At 30.6% G+C, this 25,705-nt stretch overlaps 1 protein-coding gene across 1 annotated transcript in view; it reads left to right on the top strand.

Moving 5' to 3' along the window:
• The window catches only part of dysf (dysfusion), a 359,371-nt gene that overhangs the window by 266,931 nt on the left and 66,735 nt on the right, over positions 1 to 25,705 (top strand). Inside the window, exon 6 of the mRNA XM_014432053.2 lies at positions 16,485 to 16,669. Coding sequence (XP_014287539.1) covers positions 16,485 to 16,669 — 185 coding nt within the window. The remainder of the gene's footprint in view (positions 1 to 16,484; positions 16,670 to 25,705) is intronic.

Below are 25,705 nucleotides of genomic sequence, written 5' to 3'. Positions count from 1 at the left end.
ATATAAAGATTGAAACAACAATTATTTCATTTCTAAAATTTTAACTTTTTTATTAATATTTTTCCTACTTTATTTAAATTTTTATTGAATATTTAATATTAATTTATTGACAATTATTAGTTCACTGTACATTTAATTTATACATACACCTTCGAGGGAAAAACACCTTGAGTTGTTCTGTAATTATTGTCTTGATAAGTATCATTACGTAAAACTATTCTTTTGTTTTATATATCTTTATTACCACATAGACCTTAAATGGTTATTAAAATAATTAAATTTTCTTTTGACAATTTACTTTTATTAATTAGATTTATGATTATTTGGAGATTCAGTCTTGTGCGAAAAAGACACCTCTAAAGATTTACAATGTTATAATTATTAATTTACTATTCGTGATTCTGTATAATATTCCCTAACGAAACTATCCCATTTTAAAAGAAAAACTCAGTATGATAATCATTAAAACAAATGTTATGTTTTAAAGACATGTCTATACTTTCATTTATAAGATAGTAAATACTGTCGAAAAGTTATATGCTGTTTTTATGAATCTGTACTATTACTATTTTTAAGGAAATAATAAAATCTTTGATCTAAGGTCGGGACAAAAATGGGTTTGAAAGGGAATATTGTGCTCAAATTTAGGACGGTCCCGACAAAATCGTGTTGTATGGTTACAGTCATTATAGAGAGCCCTCTAATTGTTTTGTTTTTTTAATTATGTTTGAAACGATGTTTTTATAGACACATTAATAACAGTTAATTTTCAATTTATAAAATTGTATACTTTCTAGAAATTAAACATGAAATTACTATTTAAAATGGAATTACTGATGATTGTGTATTTTTTAAGATTAAAAACTATTAAAGAAAGTTGTTTTTTTCGCAATCTGTGGCGAAGTGAAGAACTCAGTTTTTTTTACACACTAATTTTAAACGCCATCCCAATGTTTGTAATAACTACTCTCAAAGTAATGTTTATTAATATGAAGACATTTAATTGGAGAGTGTTAGTGTTTGCCGAGGAGGTAACGACTTAATTATAAAACACTTAGCCTGCTCATATAACTAATGGTGGGTCTCATACATCTCTACAACTCATAATTACCTCGTCAAGGAAGACCTATTAAGGAGATTAACCCACTTTGCGAGCGGTATCGCCCATAGGTTACGCCCGGCGAAGACCAGTCCCCGGAGTATCCACAAGAGGTCCTCTCCCAGAGTCACGAAGTTGATCTGAAATTATACATTTAGCGGTAAACTTTAAGTGTAGTCAGGTCCCGGCGATGGATTTATAATTAGATTTAATTAAACTCTTACTACGGTGGGAACAGAAGTCTATAGAACCGTAAAAATGTTATCTAGAAATAAGGCGTGCTCTGGTACTCTCACTCAGCCTCCACTGGTTTTCGGAACCTGTGATTAAAGGGGTCATTATTTTATTTTATCTACTTATCTATAGAAAGCTGAAATACACTCATTTAAATTAATATGGTTACTTCATTTTTAATCTATGAATAGTACACACAATGCCTTGGGACAATGCATGAGACAATGCAGTTGATGGTGGCTTTTATAATGATTTTACCCAGAGTTGAGGCCCCTTCAAATTGACTTCTATATTATCATACTAATAATCCTCCTTTACTTTTTTTGCATTTAAATTAAATATTTATCAGCTGCAACTTTTCTTCATTGATTTCATTCATTCTTTTGGATACGGCAAACAGCAATTGTTTTATGTTATTAGAAATTAAATTTTAAGTAATATTTTATATAAAATACCTGTTTTGTTTTTGTTTTTTTTTATTAAAAATTATTCAGCGGACGAATTTTCTATAATAATAAAAATGAATTGAGTTTTGTTTCTTCTTAGCAAAAGTCAGCTTCCTCAAAATGTATATCTCTTTTTTTCTTCTTCTTTTTTAATGCTGCAAATTATTTTCTAAAAATAGCTTTTTTCTTTTATGGATTTTAATTACCTAAATTTCAAACTTAACGATTAGTCGTTTGTGAATCAAATCTACAGGACGACCCTTTATTCAAATGCAGCCATATTCAGAAAATGAATTTTTCTCACTTGATCATAATCTACCATATTTACACTAATCCTCAACTTTCTCAAGCTTTGTACTAATTCGGAAGAGCGTAAATGTGACTAGAGACTATATTATTTTATCATTATGTTATTTTATTTATTTATTTTTCATACAGATAGTTTGATAATGTTCATTCTTTTGTTTGTATATATTTTAAGAGATTTTTTTTTTTCACATATTTTATTTTATGTTATTTTTGTATGTATGAGATCATTGATCACTATTACCTATTGCCCACAACTGTGAGGCAGATTGTAATATCTATCAATAAATAAAAGTATTATTATTAAAAAAAAAATTCGGAAGAGCAATTATTCGAAACAAAACTCATGTCGATGTTATTTAATAAAGTTCGTACCGAATAATTTTTACAATTTTTTTCTTAATTAGCCGATTTGAACGAGCCATATTTTAAGTATTGGAGTTTTAAAGAAAGTACGTTTGCTCTTGAGTTAGGCAAAAAAAGGCAGAAAAAAATAAAAGAACCAAAGAGATAAAACAAAGAAAAAAAAAAGGTCATGTTCCAATGCTGTACACTACTAATGTTTGTAATTATTATTGTATACTTGTATAGGCCTATTTATTGTTAGATTAAAAATATCGTCTGATTAGACTACAATACGTATGCTGTGTAACCAGCAACCCAATGAAGTTGGGCAGTACAACTTTATTTTTATATTTTAATAAAATTTTTAAAACTGGTCCGATTTGGACTAGCCATATTTGAAATATTGGAGTTTAAAAGAAAAGACGCCTGCGCTCGAGTTAGCGAAAAGAGATGAATTTAAATGAAATTGATATAGGATCGTCTAGGTCCCAAATCGCATTAAGGTCTTTCCAAGTATCCCGATCCGTTGGGCAAAAAGTAATTGCAATTGCGATTACAATTACCTTCCAATTACTGTAATTTGAAAGTAGCAAATACAATTACAGCTACTTGATGAGCGGCTGTAATTTTTAAAATGTTCCTAAATTACAATTACTAGTTGAACTAAACAAATTGTAATTACATTTTACTGTAATTGGTAATTGCAATTACTTTTAGCCCGACACTGTATCCGATCACACACTTGACCACAGACCAGTAAACATGGCATTTTAATTGTTCCTTAAAGTCTAACATGGAAAATGTGAGAAATAGTTTCAATTCTAAGAACAATATGTTTTTAGTTTGTTTTGTTTTTCATTTTCTGCATTAATAAAATGTTTCTTCGCCTTCGGTAGTGAGGAGACAAAAAAAAATCGAATAAAAGAATGGGAATTATTTCATTATTTTCTATAGAAAATTTCGAATATCACATTAAACATATTGACCTCTATACATAATAGACTTACATGTTATTTTAAGCTTATATAAAAACCAATGGATAATACAAATAAATTGATATCTACAAATAAATCGTTCTTGCATTGGCATTAATACAAACGTTAAAACAACACGTGCTATTATGCATTACTTTGCTATGTATACTAATTATTATTATTAATTTATAGAAAAACACGTTGTTCCGCAACAGAGCACGATCTGGTATTTATACTGAAAACCTACAAAGCTAATACATTAGTATCAAAATCGGTACAACCGTTCAAAAGATAATATTTATTATTATTTATTTTTGTAAGTACAACAATTTATTTTATTCTTCTGCCTACTTAAATGGCCGAGATATGGTCGTATGAAACCTCAAATCGGCAGTCATTATGATACATCCGAAATGACGGGTGTTAATGACAAGTTCCAAGGATTATCCTGAGGTGACTTGTGACATCGGTACCAAAGCTTATAAAAATCTGTTATTAGTCTCATTGAAAATTCATGGACGGTAGAGAAAAGGTATTTCGATCTTCATTCTATGTAGAAACAAAAGTTTTCTTCTTGGCCGGTGACAAAGGTTCTTTTTTGAAACTATTGGACCAAAATGTACATATTTATATAAACCCTTCCATCTATCTTTATTTACGTATGTGTATGTTAATATTTAATACATATATTTTATGTATGCACTTATATATGGGTAAATAAGCGTACTAAGAGGGAGGTATGTAGGATACCGCGGTGTGGGGCAGAGTTCTGGGAAAGATGGAGCGATATGAGAGGCTGGCTTCTTTCATTAGCATGTTTAGCCGGCAGATATGATCGGCTACAGTCTAGCTACTGCGCTCTAGTGCTTATTTATATAATTAATTGTCTCCAGCCCTGTTTATTTACTATATACGGTCCCACTGTATCTCTCATCTCCGGTAGGGTTCTATTTAAATTGGCTCTTTTCGATATGTCCATCCTCTGCACTTTCATGATAGAGAATAGTTACTAGTAAACAATATACACAAAACTGAATATTCTTATATCGGATGGCAAGTTTGTATGTTCAAATCTTATGAGAGAAGGGTGAGAGAATGAATCTGAAAGGAAAACAAAAGGTACTTATGAATATGTAGACAGTCAATGGAAGGAAACAATTCCAAAACCAGTAGTGTTATAAATGTTGGAAGGATTAAAAGAGTAATTATCTTAAATATTACTTAATCCTTTAGAGAATTCTAGAAATAATTTCTTGGTTGAAGAAGTTATAGTTCAAAAATCGTGGTTTATAAAAAAAAGAAAAAAAAAGAACTAGTTTCTTTATCCCCATCATGCCTCTGCCAACCATAGTTAGAAGTAAACTAACTGGCGCCTGTTTTAAAACATTACAAAGAATAATTTTTCATTCGGAACATAATATTTTTAAAATTACCTACACTAAAAAAAAAATTAAAGTTGAGTCAAATTGCTAAAATATCATCCCTAATAGAATAAAATCTCTAAAATAGAGCTTGTTAAGTTCAATAGTCCTCGAGATTCAGTTTTTCAAAAAGCTAATTTTTTTTTTCAAATAACGAAAAATCAATATTAAATTTATTTTGGGAAATATCATGGAAACTATTTCTAAGAACAACGTACAAATGTCTCATAGCTAACAATCGAGTAATAGCAGGAGTAGAAGTCTCCATGAAATTCGCCAAACATATTCTTAAAATGTTGATTTGCTGTTCAAAAAAAAACTTTAGGTATATGAAAAACAATATCTCAAGAACTATTATTAGAGATGAACCTGTAACTATTCATCCTGAATAGTTCATATATTAGAACAATTACTCTACTATAGCCTAATATATGAAGTTTTTAAATATTGTTGGTAGGCATGGAGCTCCGAATAAAAAATTAGTGAAAATTTTAGGTTTTTCTAAAATTCAATGAATTTCAAGAGGCAGAAATTACACGTATTTTTTTCTTTACTTGAAATAACTCGAATGAACTGTTTACAATTTCTGGAACAGCCATATTTTTTATTCTGCATCACAATGGTTGGCAGAGTCATCAATGTCGACTCTTAAGTGTAAATATTATCCATCAATGTGGTCAAAATTGAGATGAAATGACTTCTTATTCTCATCTTGGACTAACTAGATTGAAATTAGTTGTATGAAATATTTGTAATCTTTTCTTGCTTGAAGAGGATGGGTTATTGAACAAGCAAAGAATCAAGAAAATTTGATTTTGATAGAGCTGTTAAAGTTGGATGGGCTATCTCTGGGTTGTGTCACTATTGTTTTTACCGATCAACTATTTTGTTATCATGCTCTTATCTCTGCCTGTTCAATACGTACTACGCTTTTATCATTCCGTAATAATCACATAAAAGTACATTGCACAAATTTAATTACGTGGTATGGCCTGGTGTTGTCTTGATGATGCTCTATACACAATGTGATTTTTGCTTATAGCAAACGAAGGAGGAAAAGTTAGACTGGGATAAAATTAACAGCCAATTGTTAAGTAATATTAATAAGTAACGGAGAACTCTATATTCACAATATTTCATGTCATATGTAATAATAATCATTCAGAAATGTTTCATATTTTTCATCCGCCATTGTAGTTTCTTGACTATTACATCCTCATCCTTCAACCTTTAATCTATCCTGGAAGGAATTGGTCTAAGAACTGTTCGGAGCCGGAGTACAATTTCTACCCACGCCCCCATATAAAGTCCTTGATAGACTACGTCCACTTCTTGTGAACGTCTTCATCTGTTCCACCGACAGTCGCTCTACGTCTTCTACTAACGAGAAAGATATCTCGTATTCTCCTCCTAGCTTCAGGAAAAAAAGGAAATTACGACTTCATTGTTTCAGTTAAAATTTCTTACTATACCATATTATGGGGAATATTAATGATATCACAACAAAATCATAGACATCTTATTCAATCTCAAAACTAGTTCAATATATTATATTAAATTGTGCGTATTAAGCATATTAAGTTATTTATTTATTAAGTTAAGTCATTGGTAAGACAATGGACTACTAACTCCAAGGACCCGGGTTCTAATCAGGCTGTCACAGATAATTAGTATCTCCGGGTTCCACCCAGCTTCATAAATTGGATAAAAACCTGGCGTTCGGGCCGGATTCTGACCAAATCACCTCCTTGCACAACCGTTGGTTTAATAACAGTACTTACTTACAAAGTACCGCACCCCTTACCCTTCATGGGTTGTAGAGGTCCAGATTTAATTTAATTTTAGTTTAGTTTAGATAATAAGTCATTATCGGTAATCCTAACCATACATTAATTATTATGTAATCTTATTTGAGAATTAGTTAATGTCATATTCATATCAACAGCTATTTAATCTTAAAATAGTTAAAAATAGCTGTTGATATGAATATGACATTAACTAATTCTCAAATAAGATTATTATGTAATCTTATTTTAAGAATCAGAAGCAATTGAGAAATATTATATCAAAGTTTAATTCTTCTACACCTCCAAACCTATTACTTTCATAATTACTAATTAATTAATTACTACCTCTGAATCTTATTCATTATATTCCAATTTCATTTCAAAATTTAGATTTTTCTCTGGTGGTTGGGTGGTCTATATCAATAATATAATAGTAATATAAGTTTTCCAAAGCTCCTCAATTTAATGGAAAGAAATATTGGGCCAGGTTAAATTTTTATTTTATTAAATAATAGCTTGCTTAAGTTTAATGTAGATTCAATTAAACCACCAATTTTCTTTCTTTTTTTTTATTTTATAAATTAGTCTCTCAAATTATTTGAAAATCTGTAATATAACTTTATACGTTTAAAAAAATATATATATTTTAATAAAATTAATCCAGAATGATATATTTTCATTTACACATCTATATGTCTCATAATAAATCCTAAATAGCAGCGGAAACAATTTGAAATATGATTAATGATAATTCATGTGAAGTGATGATAATAACCACATCAATTTATCACTATAGATATGTCTAAATTCCTGTTTTATTAATTTAGGTTTTATAAAATTTAACCACAATGTATTTAATATAAAAATTAGAAATAGAACCTAATATGGCAAATGTATGGCAAAAATATACTACAAAATAACCATAGAAAATAATTATAGAGATACAGAAATTTCCATTACATAAAAATAGAAAAACCAAGTTACAACAATCGATTTGTATTATTTTTGCTACAAATTTAATTTATAGTTGAATGAAATGCTAAATCAAATTTTCAATAAAATATTTCTTATATTCAAATTCAAAATCGTTTCCAAAGCTAAGATTATTTAATGATTGTCTTGTACTTGGCTAACATAATTGGCGCGAAAAGAAAAAACAAATTTTAAATTATCTGGTAATTTCACATGAAATATTTCATGAGCTATCAGATAAGATCAGACAAGGTATCTGGAGCACAATAATAAAATATTAATGAAAACTGAAAAAATTTATTTTGTCAAATTAGTCATAAAATAACGCTTAAAGACGAAATTTCATCTTGAAGTAGGATGGAACAATTCTACTTCATGGTTGCATGAATATTAATTTTAAGATTTACCTTAGAAAACCTACTTGTTCGAAAATAGAAGTACTATAATCTACTTTAAAAGCTAACTTTTCAGACTAGTGTCCCATAAATTTGGCAATTAAAACTAATTTCGCAATAATTCTTAAACGACATCTGATCATAAAATAACTGGTCACATGAAATGTGCTGATGTAATAATGTGATAAATCATTTATATTAAACATTAACTACCGCTATGATTATTCAGTAATTAAACTCAAGTGGACTGAGATACAGAGGACTATCGAACAGTATTATTCACAACGTCTGAATGAATTATTTAGTATGTTTAAAGACTACTCGTACGTCCATCAGAAGAGGTAGGCTCCGAAGTTGCGCAATAAAAGAAGGGTTTGATTCCTGCTCTATTGCCTGGAATCCGGGTGCCACTTGATGAAGGAGCTTCCGTGGAGTCATCCACTCCAACCTCCTGAACAAATATGATCCTATGAGAAAGTATACTCGAGGATGCCCGTGTACCGTTCATCGAAATCGGCACATGTAAGGGGACTAGTTAATATAATATATATAATTCATATAATATATTCATCTTTTTCATATATTTAATTAAACATATTTGTAAAGAAAGATATTGAACTAGCCTGCTTTTTGCCAAAGAGACTGCTACAAATGAACTTATACTTAAATTTCCCCTCATTCCAAAATATTCGAATTTCTTCTGCAAGGAATCCTCATACAAATCTTAGTGGAACAATCTGATCAAATGTAAATTTTATCTAATAAGTCAATCAGTTTTACTTTATTTGAAAACAATTTTTGTCAGTTTGTCCATTATCAAGTTCATTATTATTAATATGTGATGGTCATATGCGATAACAAACAAAACAATTTTTCATTTTAAAAAATCCGTAAATAGTAAAGTATAAAAGGTGAAATATGTCTCTTGTTTTGCATTAAGCCTAAGAATTTTCATTCGATCATTTTCGTATCTGTCTTCGTATATCCATCTACGAATATGTATTCTTCTTATATCTAGTATCCATTAAGATCCTTCAAAATTCTTGTTGAGAACAACTCACTATCGATTAATCCCATCGATAGGTGACCCATCCTTACATCAAGTTCTGTATTCCGCTCGAGGCTACCTCGGTCGCATCCGGAGACGAGTACCATCGAGATAAACTCGTCCTTAATTGCAAAGAATGTTTTTTGTCCTGCACCTTATTATTGCGGCGGTCGCGGAAGACATAGCTGATGCGCACTAGGAAGAGGCGCGGTAACTGGCGTGGGAACTCCCTCCCCCTCCTCCCCCCCCGGGAACAAATAAAACTCCTGCCAAGGGGCCAGTGAGAAACTATCGACGTGCGTCCAACTTCTCTTCAGTGCCTCCTTTCGCCCTGCATACCATTAGCTCTTATCTACAGGGGTCTGTCCTCTTCGTCCTTTCGTAGTCCTTATCCTGTCCTGTCTCCTTACTACCTCAATGAGCTCTTTAATATTGTATAGGGCTCATTTCAAACTGTTCTAATATTTTGTATTTTAATTATGGGTATTATGGATGAAGAAAATAACGAAAATATCATTCTACAATTTTTTTTTAAATAGGTCTCTGGGCCACTGCCGTTTCAACCTTCGAGGAGGATTGTAGGGATGGAGATGCTTGATAGGAATTGTGCTAGGGGAATAGGATGATAGGTGAGTTTCTTATGAAGTGAGGCGAACCCGAATTTAATAAGTTCTGAGAGATATCTGCTACATTAATAAAAAGGTTAAACTATTGAGTATTATCGAACCAACTTTCCTTACGTAAAATGTAATTATGGACTTAGAAAAGAAATATAGTAATATAAGGACTGCGAGACTAAGCTTTCTACAGATCGGATGTCAACGAATACTGCCGATGTCCTGTTTCTTCGATTCCATGAGTCAAATTATTTGTTTTTCGTCGGTCACGTGAAATGAATACACCTACGCTACACAGGTTGAATAGAATAAATATCTAAGCATTATAAGGGTTGCCACTTGAGAAATAATGGAAGGAGAGTTAATAGAAGACGAAGGTTACTGTAACACAGCAGTGAATATGACGTGATAATAATATAACGCCATCCATGAAAGATTAGTCCTATAATAATTTTTTCAAATGCCAAAATACTGAGCTTTTGCAAACTGTGGGGAGTCGTTAAACACAATAAAAACAGTTTATATCGATTCACCTGTAGGAAGTTATTAATTCCTTTGTTAATTAATTCTTATTTTTCGGTCAAATATAGATTTATTAGTAAATGTGTAATTAATTCAATATTTGTATGATTTATTTTTGTGTAAATTACTATGAAATATTGAACAGCCAGAGACTGGCCCTCTTCATACAATATTTGAGGGAGGAGGCTGGAAGCTGCCTAACAGTTCCTATGCTTGACAGTCTTCAGGAGTTGGCGAAAAGGACCAATAGGCCAACATGGTGGGCAAGTTACACTTACCACTTTTAAAAATTTGTAAAAATATACCCAATAAGTTATGATAGGAATAGAGATACTGAGTACGTAGATACTATCTTTTTTTTTTTAACTGATATATTTTAAGTCATAAGATATAGAAATGGTAAAATTACATTATTGTTTACTGAAAAGTTAATTGTCCAACCATGCAATTCAATATACAGTTCATATATAAAGATTACAACAAAACATAATAGAAATGAAAATAGTATAATATAAACTCCTTAGATTTATTTAATTGTTTTTCTCTGGGACGGACGAAATAATCCATTTTGTCCAAAGTCCACGTTTGATCGAATACGCTTTTAACCAGTAATTTGTTTTGATTATTATTCAGTTAAAATAATGCTTCACAAATGACTTACATAATACCTTAAGAAGCATCTATGAACATTCCTTCACCAATAAGGAAACCCCTTGAAGTGCCAACCGTATTTCGTATCTAATTGCTCACCTCATAAATCCGAAGTACCATCACTTCTGCTCTCGATCCGATTTTCGGTCATGGGAAAGTGATCTGATTTATCTGATCTACCTGGAAACCGCACCGATCCTTGCTCACCTTTTACAACTGTTACGGGGATTGGGCAAGTTTCAGCAGTGCGTATTTATCCTTAATAACACCTTCAGCGCCTGAGGCCCTTCTTGGAAAGGAGTTAAGGAGTACATGATGCTTTGCAAAACTGAGTAACAGTCTACTGATAAAGTAAGTTCTTTAATTGCCATTCATCTGTTTGCACGTACTTTTATAAATAGAAGTAATATACTCCAAATAAGTTATTTCGCTTTATGATAATTTTGTGGATTTGAAAAACCTCTATAAGATTTATGATAATTTGAACACATAACATCCATATCCCACCCTCACTTCCAAACAGCAAGAAGTGCACCCAGAAGTGTCACTTATGTTTTATGTTTGAGAAATGGCTGAATTAATGACAAACCATGTCAATTAATTAATTAATGTCACCACATCAGTAATATTTAAAAAAATATTCGAGTTTATACGATATGTCCCTCCACACGACTCATTGTATCCTTTGGATGCGAGGTTCAATGCGAATCTTTCTCATAAACATTTTTTCTATTATAATCTTAGCAGATAATTTAATTATCTTTCCGTTAAAACCATAAATTAATTCCGATCACTTTACCTAGAAGTGCAAGAAAAGTAATAGTAACTTTCATTTCATTTATTAGTTTTTCAAAAGTATTTAAGTATCTAACTATCTATTATTAAGTTGAATATTAACTGATTGTATGATATTGATATTATTTTTACTAAATTCCCTTTCTCTCCCAAGAAAAACCTACCATTAATCGTTCAACGAGAGCCACTTATAAATGTTATATAGATCATATAGTTTTATGCTTTCGGATTTTCCGAATTTTTATTTACTGTAGGGAATTAAACATTAACATCTAGTATGTTTGAAGATGTGTATTATGTTTAACGTTGAAAAACTAAAATGATTTTATTCATAATTTGATATATAAAAATTGAGCCCTTGAATTGACTGCTAGCTGATGATGACTCGGATGTAGGCCAGTTCCCAGGCTGATCCTAGAACGAACACGAACTATCCTTAACTGATGACACCCGATCCTTGTAACAACTGACCCCAAACCTTATCGTCCTGACAATGAAGGATTGTCCTCGGAGGGTCTATGCCTGTTATGAATGGCCTATCCATTGCTTTATTCCTCTTAGCCAACCTTCATTGCAATATTCTATCTTGCTTTATTGCTGAATAAATTGAAATTATTAATAATATCGAATATTTCTCGCGATATCTCTTATAGTTGAAGAGTAATAGTAAATATCATAAAATAGGGCGTAATGTTCTTTCCTTACATCTTAGTCGGTCCATTCTCATTCTGTTGCATGATGGCCCTAGGCAATGCAATAAATGTTGTTTTCATTTCATCAGATTGTTTCCTAAACCACATTGGGTCATCAACCGAAATAAACAATATAATACTTAAAATCATTAATTTATTTAATATTTTAAAATTAAGGTATATTAAAAAAATATTTAACACTTACTAGTGCTATTTTTCTAGATTATCAATAACAATCATGCGATGAAGAAATCGTCAAACTTTATATACACCCATTTACTAAATCATCTCACAAATAAAGGTTAGCTACTCTATATTGAGGAATGTACATTCGCAAGTGGAGAGTTGGTTTGTCTTCTTGACTCAGATTTTCCATCACCAAGTTGTTTAGGAATAGCTCATCCTGACATTCATGTAAAACTTTGTAAATTGCCAAGAGTAAAAACTCTCAATATTAAACCATTTATTAAATGTTTAAAATGCTTTATTATTTATCCATATCAATTCTTGTCTTCTGAAAACCAATATGGTTTAAGGTTTAAAAAAATTAAACTATCAATTCAAGCAATAATCTTAGAAATTGTCAAGCATTAGGTGGAGATTAAGAATTATTTTTAGTTTTTTTAATTTAATGCCTTTAAGACAACATATTTTGCACACCTTTCGTACTCGAAGTTGCTAAATTTAGAAAGGCACTTCCGATATTTACTCGCCCTTATCTGCCACATATCGACCCCTTATCTCGAACATGGTTACATTGAAATGGATTCACAGATCAGCTTTCTCCGCCCACGAGCCGACAAATTGCCAGGTCTGAGGTCGGTCCAAAACGGGGAATATTAATTCGAGAAATTTATGTAAATCGGAATTAGATGGGAAGGAGATAGGAGCGTTCCACATCTCGATTGTGACGGGATAAAGAGATATCGAACGGCCTATCGATATTAATGCAAGGATTAGATAGCTGTTATTATATTGTAGTGTGAGGACCCTCTGAGCTAGCCCCGGGCGACCGGATAATTTACAGCGTCACAGTGCGTCTAGAAAAACAGCGGGGGTGAAAGAGAGCTCTTGTTCTGATTCTGTATTAGGCTATCGATTGTGAGATGTTGAAGAATGGTACTTTTATCTTGTGACACCTCATACTCTATGCTTATATTTTTTTTTGAAGAATTTTATTATTGATTTTTTTTTTTATGATAATATCAGTAACAATGGATATATATTTTTTTTTATAGCCCAGATGAAATATTACAATTTTATTTCAAAACATATTTAGTATATGTATTTTTTAACCTATTATTTTAATAATGCTGTACTTTCAATAAGTTTTTAAATTATCATTTCACCAGATACCATTCCTTCCATGATAAACTTCCCAACCACCCAAATCCACTTGTTTCTAACCCGGCTTCTCCTTCATTACCTAATAATCCACCTACGCTGAAAAGAATAGATCTTCTCCTCTAGAAATGTCATTGGAGCTCTATCAATGGGTAGATTCTCCACATGTTTGTATCATGTCACTATGTCATCTACAGCAAATTTACTTGTTGTATATATTTTTATACAGTTGTAAATAACAATAAATAAATTATTAATCTAAATTTTTATTTACTGTAGAAATTTAAAAATCAACGTCTCATATGCTTATAAATGTTTCTACTTAGACATATTTAAATGTTATAAAATTATATGATTAGTTTCATTATTTCCTACATACATATTCACTCCTTGGAATTGACTGCTGGCTGACGATGATTCGGATTTAGGCCGGTTCTTCAAGAATTTACAGGAATATAGTGGAGGGGGGGGGGGTACGCCACTGTCTGTATGCACAATTGTTGTCATACTTTTTCGTAAACCATTAGATCCAAGAATGAGTTCCCGACTTTATTCAGTTTTTGGAAAAAGATTGAAGCAGTATGCGAATTCTGCTATTTCCAAAAAATACTATGATTCTGGTTGGGACTGATTTTTTTAATTTCCCTATTTTCCTGAGAAAATCAATCTATTTACTACTCAATAATAAATATAGTCCTATAAAGAGAAAGTATATGAGATATATTGTCACAATATTAATGCTAGTTTCTGGGAATGATTTTGTCCACTCTTTTTACTTTATGGATCCATTAACGTCATATTTTATCCTGAAAATTCTTATTAGAATGAATGATGTGTCGGTTTATTGTTAAAATTAATTTATACCTTTATAGTAGAATTACTCTTAATTCAGAGATCCAAAAAAAGTGCTTACGTATTTATTATTTGTTACATGCGCAAATAATAAAAAACAAAAATTTTATATAGTTATGTTAATTAAACGTTTTATGATTTACATAAAGATGATTTGACTGTTATAATTCAACCATCGTTCTGCACTGAATCCAGTTCAATCTATTTGAATGACGAAAAATTGTCTTAAACTCTTTTAGGGCTTATTAAATATTTCTTGATTCCTCCTGTATTTTGAGACATGTAAGAATTTACCTTGTATGTGTCTGATTTCAAATCGACACATTTACTGTAAATCTCAGGTGAAAATCTTTAATAAAGTTATATAATCTTCTATACAATCTATAATACTACTCGTATTAAATAATAATCTTATAATATTTTAGTTATTTATTAACTCAATAGTGAAATTATTATTTGAAAAATTTTGAATTAAGTATTGTATATGATAAATAAACCGAATCTCATTTTTAAAAACATTGAAAATTAAGTCGATTTCAGAAGCTTATGAGACATGCCTTATTATCGACAAATGAATGATTGTGCTGTGTACATGCTATAGAAAGTTTTCACATAATAAACTGGCAAGTATAGATGATGTACATGGTTAAATGTATGCCTATGCTTTGAATAAACACATATTAAACATGCCGGGAGCTCATGTAATGGCAAGAGACTACCGCTAAAGGCTCACGACCCAACTGTTTCGATCGTGGCACAGCCTTAGTCATCCAGAATGCTCTTCTCTTAAGATCATATCTTACCTCATTGCCCTATTCTGTCATTATAGATTATGTAATTCATTAATTTTGTAATAAACTAATTAATTACATGTCATTAAAAGGCTTTAAACAATATTCCATTCTTACAAGAAAATTGTTTTTTCTATATTTCATAAATATTAAAAAAGTCATAACAAAGCAATGTAATAATTTCATATTATTATGATTAAATATGTAAGTACAACAAATTATAAAGATGCATCTAACACTTATTAAAAATATTATTGTTACCATACTTCATTTTTTGGTTGGTTATAAAATGAAATGAAAAAATTAGGGAACATAGATGATATAGTATATAGCATATATGAAGTAGTGTGCTTTATAAAAATAAAATTCCTGATATATAAATTTTATATTTCATTGGAAGATTATAATTTAAGGAAGTGAATTAATAGCTGATGTTTACATGAACTTAGGGAAAAGGTATTCGAATGCAAATAGGTTAGGAATTCCAAGAGGAAGAAGAACGGACTAGGATTTGTCAAAGAAATCAATTTTTCGTGATGAAGTAGAAATATTGATTGAGGAGGTTCACTCCTCTGGTGTTTAAGGAGTGAATAGGTGATAGTTAGGTAAGGAGTTCAGTGTTACAAGAAGGTTTATTACTTCTTAGGTATTGGAATAGGAAAAACCAAGGAAATGTTACCTTCGGAAAGGATGAAACCACTGTAACTCTATAAGTACAGAAATATACGGACACCCAAATATAAAACAATTTATGAGACACTTTAATGTCTGTTCAAGCTCATGAACAATCCCTCTATAAATCAGACAACCATATTAAAATGGAGGAAAATAAGAGAAAAGACAAGAAACTGACGGAGTTGTCAAGGTAAGAATTGGCGTAATCTATGGAACTGCTTGAAGTTAATAGAATAAATGTGGTTTAATTAGTAATAACAATTATTAATATTATCTAAAATGTAGTTTTTATTTGATTATCATATTTATCCCAATATTCTTGTACATAGTAGAGGATTATCACGATTGACAGGACGTACGCACAAGAGTCCTTCTAATTTGGACAACCTTCGGCAAGGTTCTCAATCTAAAACAAGAAAAAACTCGTACAAGGGTTTGAGTAGACCTGAACATTGTTTCATTTTATATGAATGTAAATGTATTTCTTTCGGTAAAATATTTTCATTATATGTTCGCAGGTTGTTCTTGTACAGGGCCACTACCTTTCCTTCCTGCCGCTGTGCTCAAGGAACGAACCCGTCTTCTTGGCGACTTGTACCCCAGTTGCTATGCCGGAGACCAGGGAATGTGTCGTCCAAGGAGCTACCAACGTCTTTACCACCATTCATTCTATGGACATGAAATTCGTCCATGTCGACAGGAAGTAAGTAGAAAATATTATATGAGTATATCCATGTTCCGATTTATTTCATAGCTCCAAAATATATTGCGATATCTTAATCATTTGAAAGAAATACACATCAATATAAACTACATCTTAAGAACATTTCGAAGGTCTTTCGTAATTTAAAAACGGGGCGTCAATTCAATAATTGTTGCAGACTTCATGATTAAAGACTATATACCTTGTGATTGATGAATATTAAAGATATTTGTCTCAATCATGGTTACGCAAGTCCATGAAAGATGCGTCCGCGCAGATGATCTTTAGCCAGAGCACGAGTGTAGGTCCTGCGTCACTAAATGTTATTGGTCTTGTTAGGTTGAATTGTTTATCGAAACTGTATCTCATTTGTAACTTGTAACTTTCCTAGTTATACAACGTGACATTTGGGGATGACACGAATTACTACATTAAGTCTGATCACTTATAAGACATTATAAAGAAATTATAAATTTCCATTATAAATGCAAACTTTTTTTTCTGTTTATTTATTTAAAATTGCCGAAATATTTTGCTCTTTGTAAAAAAAATGTATGACACGTAAATAATTTGTATAAAAGAGGCCTGCGAAGAAATCAACGATTTGTTAATTATGTTTCGTTTACTTCATTTGAATCTATAAAGATATAGCTCCATTTTTAATATTTTTTACCGCATATGGTTCACCAATTATTATTTAATAACTTTATGTATTTTTTTTTTTATTTGCCATAGCGTAATATTCTGTCCCCATAATAGTTTGTATAATCAAAACTTGAGCACTCATTCCTATTCAATTACAATGTCTAATTCTTATTTCAAGCAATATGTCTTATACAGGTTGTTATTGTATGATCTAATCCTAAATGCTTGACTAATAAAAATAGTTTAGAAATATCCAAAAATTAAATTCTAAACTTATAAATATAATTGATTATATTTATACAGATAATCACCTCACGTATTTGTGCAAATATTTGAGAATATTCTGCTTGAATTATGGTTACAGATATAAGCTTTTAGCTGATTTTTCAGTACAATATAAGCCATCCCGCATTCATTTTAGATTTGCTTCGCATTGCGAAGAGCTTAGAGGACCATGTTAAAAGGCAAGATAGGAGCATTTGTTAATCTACCGCTCTGAAAAATAATGATAAGCTAACACGGTGAAGTTATTTTCCTGTTTACCTTTATATATATATAGGACCATCAACCTTAGGGATAATTTATAGTTAGACATTAGTAAAAACTTATATAGATAGCCTTCTTAATCTGCGCAGTATATCGGTGTGATACCCTGCACTACATGCAAGTTTCTCCCAATTTACCTCTAAAGGACTGACCCCTACCTTTCAAAACTCAATCAACCCATTCATTCATTTAAAATAGCTTGTAAAATCTAGCACAAATCGTTATTGTAAGACTAAAAAAAATTATTATCTATGTATAAAAAATATATAGAGTGACTTATTCCACTGGCACTAATGACTCAACCGAATACCCATTTAAATTCAAAAAGACAAAGACATGTTATTGGAGCAGGTATAAAAAAAAAAAAAAAGCAGGTATAAATCAGGGAGATGGTGCATAATAGGAAGAAAAACAGGGTAGTAATGCTAAGCCGCAATAGCCTTGTTATATTTTATGGAAGGTCAGTAGGATTGAATGCTGATGTCTGGTCAATAACATTCTGTCTTAACTGTTCTTTCTATAACTCAACGTTTTGAACTCGTCACAGAACCCAATGTCTTAGTTCTCTTGTGTAGAGACAGAGAGACAATTACGACCATCAAGGCTACACTCGACTATAAATCCTTTTTAGCTCTACTTATTGATATTCTACATCCTCCTTAGATGACCTGATCCCATATCCTCTCCAAGGAGCACAGCCTTGGACAAGATAGCAGTGGACCCTAGATAGCGACTCAGGTATTAAGCCATTAGCGAGGCGAAGGAGCGGCCAGGTGGTCCAAGCAGAGACACCGACACAAACTAGTGTTTTTGTGAGAGGCACGGCTTGGCTAGTTTTTACAGAGGACTATTACCGCTCAATATAATTCCGAGGACGTCCCTGGCAGATAAGGCATCTGCTAACACTGCCATATCCGGACCAGCTTCTTCAATGCTTCCTTCTTCGGCTCTGGCGCTTTTTTATCGGCCTTAATCAGCTCCGTTCCTAGGCTAACGAGCCATTTGTTATTTGTCTTTTGTTTAACGTTCGATATTTATAACGATTAAATACAAATTGAACTTTTATGGTCAATCTCACATCCTTTGTCTCTTGTTGATTGCGGAAAAGGACGTAAAGACTTCAAATCCTATTTTCAATTGTCTGCGATTGATAAATAGTGTCATACAGCTTTTTAGGATGTAATTACAACAAAAATCTTTTAGTATGAACGCTCCGTGAGATGAAAATGACTTAATGTTGTCATAATAAATTAAATAATATGTATATATCGTTGACCGTAGAACTTATGTTTAAGAAGATGGTCAGGGTTGCGGTCAAAAAAGAACAAATAGTTTATAACTATTTAATGTCCGACGTTTAGCCCTACTTTGTAGGGCTTCATCAGGGCTAAAAAGATACAAAAAAACAACTAAGAACAATACAACAATAAGGTAAATTAAGGTAGGATAAATATTATGTAAAAATTAAGTGACAAGAAAAATAGAATATATAGAAAAAAAAACATAAAATAGTATTAATATAAAATAAACTTGAATAAACAATGATAATAATAAAAAAAATACATAAAAATTATAAGAATAAAAAATTTACGTTAGTTTAAATACGTATTACGTAAATACTATATATTTTACGTTGTTTTTTTTTTAATAGTTACTCTTACCATTCAAAAAATTAATCTTTTTTTCTGTTTCTCTCCTATGAAATAAAATCCATGCATTTTTTTAAACAGAATAATAAATTAAACAAGAATAAATTTCCTTTTGCTTAATGGTCTCAAGAGTGTAATATGGTCATGAGGGGTAGAATATTTTAGAGAAATTCTGAAAAATTCTTTATTAATATTTTTTAGGATGCTGATTAGGTATTTCAACTTTGCCACTACGAAATATTAAAAGTATTTTAAAAAATAAACAAATATGTGATTACATCATGGAAAACAAATAATTCAACTAAAAAAAAATCCGAAGTGTAAGCAGTACGTAGTTAAGTTTGAAAATCTTATTACTCTATTTCGTTATAGTTCTGTTTAAAACTTTTATAGTATAGATTATGAAGCATACTTAGTCATTCTACGCTTTAACTTTATATTGCAACAACCAATCGTAACTCTTTCTGTAATTTTAATGTTAATACTATTAATTGTATATTTGCAACCTTCTGTTTCATGTTTATATTCATACCAAAGAATACATTTTTTTTTTCATTTAAGTTGTTTATATTACGTCTAAATGATGATCTGCCACAATAATGTCTGGTCTGAGACAAAGATCGAGTAACTTGAGCCAGCATAACTTGATGACATTGATCTACTTGAAGCAATAAAAAATTAGACTAAACTATATGACTTCCTCATGACTTTATTCACTAAAAAACTATCAATTATACGTGTCAAAGGGAAAAAAAACGTCCTGCATGTTCTTTTAAAATGTATGTTAGACACGTAACACGAAACGTTTAATTTTTAATTCAAGATGCCTTACAGCCAATATTTCTAGGTAGTTAAATAACTGTAGTGTTTATGGTAATAGTAAATTAAATGTTATGTACCTAAATATTTAACTTCTGAATGTTAGATATATAAAAATCTATACAGTATCTTAAATTTAACAATACACTTTGTAATGGTTAATACGTTCGTTAAACATTTAATGTGCAGTTCATGTCAAAGCTATGATTGGCTATATAGCCTTCAGATTGCTATGAACAATTGTTCAAAACACTCACAGGATATTTTTGAGTAATATGAGACGTCGAATTTAAAAATCAGTCCTGTGGTTCGTTCAAAGCAATGCCCACACAATGAGCAAGTTAAATCACACTCCTTAACACGTTACCCTCTTCTTGGCTTCGCCGTAATCGGGTAAAAAGAGAGATTTTTTTTGTTTTCAATTATAAGTTATTCGTTTAAAACATGATGTAACTATTATCAGTATTTGAGATTATACTATTAACTACATTAAGTGGTAGAACGGACATGTTCTAAATGTAGTTTACGGTGCTGATACTTAGTTGTTTTCAGTCTTGGCGATGCGTTGACTAATTGTTTAATGAGAACTTTAGAATTATTCTGTTGGCTAATTATATAATTAATTTTCGTATTTTTTAAAAGTAAATAAATAAAATTATAAGTTCTGAATAATTAAAGTACAAAATATCATATATAAATAAAACTATATTTATAATCGTATATCTTCAGTACACTACCTGAATGTAGAGGTATCTTCATTTTTTTAATCACATATACAAGGAATGGAAATTTTTCGCCCAACTAACAGATGTATAGCGAATCATAGAATCGATTGATAGAATTACAGAACTACTAAAACATGTCAATAACCACAAATTCATCCTCACATCCATCTTTAACACATTCATAAGACGTTAGAACGTTCGGTGAAACAACTGATTGGAATGCATTTTTAAAAAATATTTAACAATTAATTATATTAGTAATATTTATTGCCTCGCCTTTATACCAATCACATTTCTTCATTATTTCCGAGTAATCTAAAAGCTATCAAGGAGAAACTCGAAAGACAGCCCAGTTTGTCCTGGGAACCGAAGACCAGGGCCACAATTAATCATAAGTTGAGACCTGTAATCAGCTGCCTCTTGATTGCTCGGATGTACTGGAATCCCATAGCACACCGGCTGGATATTAAAAGGTTAACCTAGCGTAAATTTTATTTTCAGCGGTTTTCCAGCCTCTGGAATTCGGGAACACAAATCTCCGTCTGTGGACAAGTGAAATAATATGCCAAGAACTCCCCGGGTGATTGGTGACGCACGATCCTGAGATTTTAGTTGATTTTTTCCTAAGCTCATACTGTGCAACTTGTCAAAGTTCTGCCCCTCCCCTATAAAAAAAAATTCAATTTTTTAAAAATATTTTATAACTAAAAAAAATAAGGTCTTTTAGTGTTCCGTGTATAAAGGTGAGTCATGTCTCAACAAAATCTCTCACTGCTATACATTTTTCAAAAAAAAAAATTATAATTACGATTTTTAGACAGTATGAACATAAGGTTTCTTTTTAAATTATATTTCAGTGCCTATTTGCTGAGAGCATTAATTTTTAAACACTCGCCATTAAATAATTATTATTTTCTAATAAATATATTCACATTTTTAATATGTTATGTGCCCATTTTATTATATATAATAATTAAAATAGAAGTATTATATTTCTAAAAACAAATTTAAAAATCATAGATAAGTTAAAATAGACAAGTAATAAGTGGTAATTTAATGTTTAAAAAAGCGAAGTTCAGAACGATAAAAACAAACATGAAATTTATTTCGAAAGCATTACTTAAATATTTTATATTAATTGATTTATTTTCTTATTTATTTACATAAATATAGCCAATTGGCTTATTTACAGTCAATTAAAATTAAAACAATTTATTTCAAAAAATGTAAAGGTAATTGAAATGAATCTACTTAGCTCTGCCAGTATAAATGAAGTTGGCAAACACTTTTAAGCATATTAATATTGTGATCAATATATGCGCAACTAAAATATATGTTCATCTTTTTAAGGAGATCGTTTATCCCCTTCTGGCAGTATTTTATGTTCCGAAATACGTTTTCATACTCTTCTTTTTTTGTACAAAGCTGGAAGACGTAGAATAAAATATTATTTCATTTAAATAATCGATAAATAATATTTTAAGTTTTTGTTTTGATTATATTCTGGTCACTGCTACGAGGCAACAATTTTACAACAATTTTCTCTCTCATTTTTCTGACTTTTATTTTGACCAATTGTTCAGTCAGGTTCACCTAATATTTAAGTTTCTTGAAATTGCAGTAAATTAAAATAATTTCATAGGGATTGTTTTTCATTGAGAATGTTGTACACTTGATCTAAACCCCTTTTTTCCCCAATGTTTTAAACCTTTTTCAGTTCTTGCTTAGCACTCTATACAGCGGAATTTCCAATGAAAAGAGAAATTTCTAATGATGGATTCTCATTAAAAACATAATTTGAGAAAGATTTAATAACAATGATTTTTCTTGAAAACTTTTTTTTTTATTACATATTAATAAAACAAACGTCTTTATGATTTATGGTATATGATGTTTTAATTGAAATTTTTTTTCATATTTTAAATTATTTAAACTATATTTTTTAATTAGTTGTTTGGAATTTACCTTGTACACAAGCCCTACACAAAGGAAATTCATGGATCCGCTACGGGTGCGAAAACAAATTAAACATTTATATATATTTAAATTGACCACTTCCTTAATTTTCGATATACAGCATCATAAATTGCTTCTATTTTTATTTGTTTGGTTTTTATTTATTTTTTTTAATGGCTGAAGTTCTCATTTGAAGATATAGTCCCAGAGTGGGAATGGCAATATCCTTTTCTCAGTGCCGTCAGGAAATGAATATTGACTGAGTCAGGGGGAAATCGAACCCAGAACGTTCTGAACAAAGGTCTGTTGGACTCTAGTCCCAAGGTGCTCAGCTCAACAATTATTTTTTTAAACATAAGATAAATTTTCTTTCATAACTTCAAACTTTACTATAATTTAAACAATGAACGATAAAAAAAAACATAACTTAATGAAGACTTAGTAGTTAGAACATAGCCTGGACCAAACCCCCGAGAGAAGCCTATCGAGAGCGAGGCCTGACCCGACACATACGGAAGACTAGTGACCTCTCCGCACAGCCGCCCACACCATGCTAATCCCCTTTATCTTCCACATCTTCTGTCTTTCTCTTCCCATCTCTTCGAGAGGAGGGTCGCATAACCTTTTCGTCTCTAATGTCAGCCTTTAGACAGCGAATCATGAATTATATCTCCCTCGATGATATAAATACTAGAGTCTAGTCTTATTGGCTGAGGTGTTATTGTACAATCGTAACCGCTTGAGGACCTGGATCTTGTATGAAAAGAAGATCCACATAGATCGTGATTCAGAAGGAGTTTCCATCCCTTATTAATATATCATTAAGGGATGGGATATTCCTTAATATCATTAATATATCATTTTATTCTCTTTGTCCCAATTATTTTACCCTCTTCTCCTTCTTTATTCTTTTCTTATTTTTTCTTACCCAAGTAATTAGTTTTATCCACTCATAATATAACTATTTCCATATTTTCTAATTACTCCTTTGTCTTACTTAACTTTATACTTTGTTTCTTTACTTAATATTTGGCTTACATATTTCATTAGTTACATATATTTTTTATTCCATAACTTTAATTTTTAAATTATTATTATTAAATTAAAATACTCATATTTCGTTGTTCCTTTGCATTATATAACTTTATATTTTTATTTTATTAATTATATTATTTTACGTATATATTTGATTACCTATATATCCGTTTTAATCCCCACTACTTTATTTTTATTTATTTTCATTCTGTACAATTAATTACTTTAATCATTCTATATATCATTTTTTTCATTGGTTGTTATCTTGTTTTTTGTTCTTAGCGCCGATGAAGGCTAGAACTTTTGGCCGAAACGTTAGCACTAATAAATACGTTTTTAACTTATTTGTGTTATTCTCTGACCACACTCCCAACCATCTTCTCCTCATATACATTAAAAATATACCAACATATTCATCTATTTAACTTCAATTTATACATAACATATAATAAATAAAAAATTATAATTTTTCGACTTTCCGATTATGTAGAAATACACAAACAAAAAATTACTAAATATAAAATAGTCAGATTACACCACTTGCATCACTTGATCATCTCCATCAGCTAGTATCAAGTAATTGGTATTATAAATCTAGAAAATTATAAAAAAATAAATGATCATACACAATACATTTTTCAAGTTGTAAACATACAAATGAATATAGGAGTTTCCTGTTCAATAATTAAACAATAATTTTGTATAGGTTTATGATTGATATAATGGATATTGTTTTCTGTTAAATCATTAATCAATAACTTAGTTAAGATTTATTTATTTTTATCATGATTTTTATTGATTTATGTTATTATTCATTATTTAATATGGTATAAATGCTTTAGTATAGCACCCATGTATACTTTGTGAAGTGATTCAGTTTATTCTATTGCCAACAAGAAAAAATATAGTATATAACAATAAAACAACAAAGTATATACATTTGGGTAGAAGTATATATAAAAATATATACTTATCAAGGAACTTGAAGCTATTTCTTAAACAGAAGTGTTATTATAAAGTTTGAAATAATTATTAAAAAATATTAAATTCAGATTGGGAGAACAACTACTATTAAAAATCTGAATGCGTTGATGGTAAATTCAAATATTTTTCATTTTTCTTGATTATTGACTCGCGTGGTATGAATTCTAGAAACATTAGTACATTAATATATACATATAATTATTAACGTAATAACCTAACATTTGTTTTACTCATATTCCTTTTAAGGAATATAAAAAACCATTGTTATGATCTTTGCTGAATCATAGGGCAAATAAAACACTGAACACAACTGAGAAGAATTACAGCCGTTGTCCTACAGGATGTGTCCTCGTAAATACCAACAGTGTATCGAAAGCAGTCCCCAGGGGGCCAAGAGGTTTACGATGAACTCTTACGATCAGTGGCTAATTGGTCACTATCTGTGCCATAAACAGCGTGACAGGAATGTTATTGCATCGTAAAGCCATCCGCCATTTATGAAGATATGTCCATTTTTTGCTTGATATCGGTTGTGCTGGAGGACACTGGCACTGCGATTTGTTGGGCCTTAATAGGCGATTTCAACAGTTAGATTTATACTATTTCTTTAAGTTTGAAATTTTTGTTAGAATTACGTTTAGAACTTCCATAATTTTGATGTCTTGTTAATTCATATA

Source organism: Halyomorpha halys, unplaced genomic scaffold, assembly GCF_000696795.3.
Source record: "Halyomorpha halys isolate HHAL.00 unplaced genomic scaffold, Hhal_1.1 Scaffold1023.1, whole genome shotgun sequence".
NCBI classification, from domain to species: Eukaryota; Metazoa; Arthropoda; class Insecta; order Hemiptera; family Pentatomidae; genus Halyomorpha; species Halyomorpha halys.
This window is presented reverse-complemented; position numbering and strand designations above follow the sequence as displayed.